Below are 3276 nucleotides of genomic sequence, written 5' to 3'. Positions count from 1 at the left end.
ACTTACACTGTTTTAAGTGCGTTTTGGATAATTTATTGCTCTGACAGCAATTAGACGCACTTAAGCCAGTTTAAGTTAGGCGGTTCCGCCACATCCATCAACTCTAAAAACGTATTTTTGGATCTCTAATCTTGCTTACTCATTCACTGTTGGTCCAAATCGCCATAGGGTGGCTTTTTTGCCGATGTGGCGCTGCCAACATGGCGTCCACGTTGTTTAGGCCCGGTACCGAGCCTCATCCGATGAGCTCCTCCTTAGTGTCCCGCTCCACTTCCTTCTCCCTTCCTGCAAATAGGTTGCTGCCATCCATCGAGCATCAGCCATTGGCGGTGCCGGTGCGAACGCATGATAAACATGTGATGCCACGGAGAAGGAGGGGAAGCTGGTGCTAGTGGTGATAAATGTGGAGCTTACGTCATAGTGGCTAGCTTCCCATGCTTCTCATGTCGGTGGCTGGAGGAGATCTGCTGGCGCTGAACCTGACGCGGGCGTGTGCGAGTGGAAGTCAGCACAAGGACGGTCAACAGCGCTTCAGGTTTTACCGGCAGAGGGCACGTCGCGACGACAGACGTGTTCGTCGGGATGGCAGAGAGGCGCATGCCGCGGGGGTGTCGGCGGCCGCAGACACACGTGGAAGGCGAGGAAGAAAGAATTATGATCAGTTTAACTCACAGGATAACGAGTTGATTACGAAAAAGGCGAGTCGCAATGACGGACTAGTTCATGGGGACAATGGAGGGGGCGCGCCACGGATGCGTCGGCGGCTGCAGACACGCAATATGCAAGAAAGAAAGAACTGCAGCCTGTTTAACTCACGGGATAACAGGACGATTAAAAAAGGCGAGGGATTTTTTTGCAAATCGTCAAAGAACTACAACCGATCGAGGGTTGATTAAAAAAAAGTTAAGGACTTTTTTTTGCAAAACCACCGCACTTTAATATTAGATATAGATAGATATATAGATTATATACATGTTTTTGACGTATCGGTATATTATGTTTTTTTTGAAATCACGTATCGGTATCAGTATCGGCGTATCTCGTATCGGTGATTCATTGGTCATGACCGTCACCATCGTCACCAGCACGCCGTGCATAGGATGGCGGACGCCGGCGACACCGCCGCCGCCGTTGTTGGGACCTCGGCGAGACCGGCGGCCAATTTCTTTTTGGTAAATGGTTTTGTTCGGCATATTTCTTTTTTTTAGCTTTTCACAATGCCGTCGCCCGGTGTGCCAGCATAGCCGGCACGTTGTCAAACTTCGTTCTCTTCTGCTTCAATAAAAAGATGTGTAGGTCTACTGCGTATTCGACGAAAAAGAAAATGACGACCGGCGGCGTGGAACTCTGGGGTAGTTCCTCCGCTGGAAAGAAAATTGTAGCGTTTCCGGTCGAATCCCTGCATAACTGCCACTAGCCATGACGTTTCAATCTTCACTGTGGACCTGGGGATTTGATGCCACTCTACTTTAGGACAGCAGCTCCAAACAGAAATGTACTAGGCCACAAAGCCTGCACAGGATAGGATAGGATGCGATGCGACGGACCACGGATCACGAGAGCAACCCTATTTCAGCAGCGCTCCTGCTCCCGACGCGTGCTTCCCGAGCGCAGAACGAGACGTGGAACGCGCGCGCGCCGCGCAACGCCGCCAGGCATCGATCGCGAGTAGATAGATAGCTAGCTCTCTGGACGCGCACGCGACCAAACCCAGAGCCAGAATATAGGATGGCGGACGCCAACGTCGCCGCCGTAGCCGCCAACGCCGCCGCCTCGGCCTCGGCGCAGCCGCTGGCGGGGCGCGTGGCCATCGTGACAGGCGCGTCGCGCGGCATCGGGCGCGCCATCGCGGCGCACCTGTCCTCCCTGGGCGCGAGCCTCGTGCTGGGGTACGTGTTGCGCGCCGACGAGGCCGCCGCGCTCGCCGCGTCGCTGCCCCGCGCCGTGGCCGTGCGGGCCGACGTCGCCGACGAGGCCGGCGTGCGGTCGCTCTTCGACGCCGCCGCGTCCGCGTTCGGCGCCCCCGCCCCGCACATCCTCGTCGCCAACGCCGGCGTGCTCGACGACGCGTACCCGTCCGTGGCCAACACCGCCACCGAGTCCTTCGACCGCACCATCGCCGTAAACCTGCGCGGCGCGTTCCTGTGCCTCCGGGAGGCGGCGCGCCGGCTCCCCCGCGGCGGCGGTGGGCGGATCGTGGCCGTGACGTCGTCCGTGGTGGGGAGCCTCCCGGAGGGGCACGCGGCGTACACGGCGTCCAAGGCGGCCGTGGAGGCGCTGGTGCGGACCATGGCCAAGGAGCTCAAGGGCACCCGCATCACCGCCAACTGCGTGGCCCCCGGGCCCACGGCCACGGACTTGTTCTTCGCCGGGAAGAGCGAGGAGATGGTGCGGCGCAACGTGGTGAACAACCCGATGCAGAGGCTCGGGGAGCCCGGCGACATCGCGCCGGTGGTCGGGTTCCTCTGCACCGACGCCGCCGAGTGGGTCAACGGACAGGTCATCCGGGCTAATGGCGGCTACGTGTGAACGTGCGATTAGACACTTATTATTCCAGTGTTATGTAATGGCACTTGATAACCATCTTTGCCTTCCGTTTGTTGTTCCGCGATCCTTTTTTTTTTTCTTGAAACCTAGCATTCTTTCGCCGTCTTGTTCTTCTCATCCTGCAGTTTGTTAAAATCCCTTTCTTTTCCACCAAATTACCCAACCATGAGGTCAAAAGTTCATTTCATCAGTCCATTACCAGATGCAGATTTTTACTTCAAAACAATATTACCATGAGGTCAGAAGTTCATTTCATCGGTCCCAGTCCCTGGTGGAGTGTGCTCACCATCCAAATAAAATTCACTCAATTTGGCATAAGAAATTTATTAACACATTCGATTTCAAGTTTCACTTGTGGATTCCCATAAGCACAACCATTCCACCGCCCTTGGATTTCCATAAGACTAACAATAATTGGATGACATGCAAAAAAGATAATGCACTAGGGAAGTTATTGGTCGCCCTATACTGAATTTTGAACTAGGTCCTTAAATAATTCAGGAATCAAAATGTTCACTCTCTCTCACTCTTGCAGGTTCTCATAAAGCACAACCACTCGACGTCGCTTGTGATTCCCATAAGCATAACAACGTACGTATGGCAATGACTCTATCAATACTTGGAAGACATGCCTAACAGAGAATTTGATCAACTTATACCGAATTGTGGACTAGGTCGTTAATACTACTTCAGAAATCAAAATGTTTTTGTTGATACCATGGTGCGCAT

General features: G+C 54.1%; 1 protein-coding gene across 1 annotated transcript; it reads left to right on the top strand.

Moving 5' to 3' along the window:
* The first annotated feature begins 1600 nt into the window (after positions 1-1600).
* On the top strand, positions 1601-2737 carry LOC101769408 (NADPH-dependent aldehyde reductase-like protein, chloroplastic). The gene has a single exon (XM_004955513.3). The coding sequence runs from the start codon at positions 1729-1731 to the stop codon at positions 2527-2529; it is 801 nt and encodes a 266-aa protein (XP_004955570.1). The 5' UTR covers positions 1601-1728; the 3' UTR covers positions 2530-2737.
* Positions 2738-3276: the final 539 nt, after the last annotated feature.

The sequence above is a fragment of the Setaria italica genome, chromosome II (genome assembly GCF_000263155.2).
Source record: "Setaria italica strain Yugu1 chromosome II, Setaria_italica_v2.0, whole genome shotgun sequence".
Classification (NCBI taxonomy): Eukaryota; Viridiplantae; Streptophyta; class Magnoliopsida; order Poales; family Poaceae; genus Setaria; species Setaria italica.
Note: the sequence above shows the minus strand (reverse complement) of the source record. Positions and strands in the feature narration are given on the sequence as shown.

Bases quoted from the DNA above. Each gene is read 5' to 3' on its own strand.
- LOC101769408 (XM_004955513.3), top strand. From the start codon at position 1,729: ATGGCGGACGCCAACGTCGCCGCCGTAGCCGCCAACGCCGCCGCCTCG.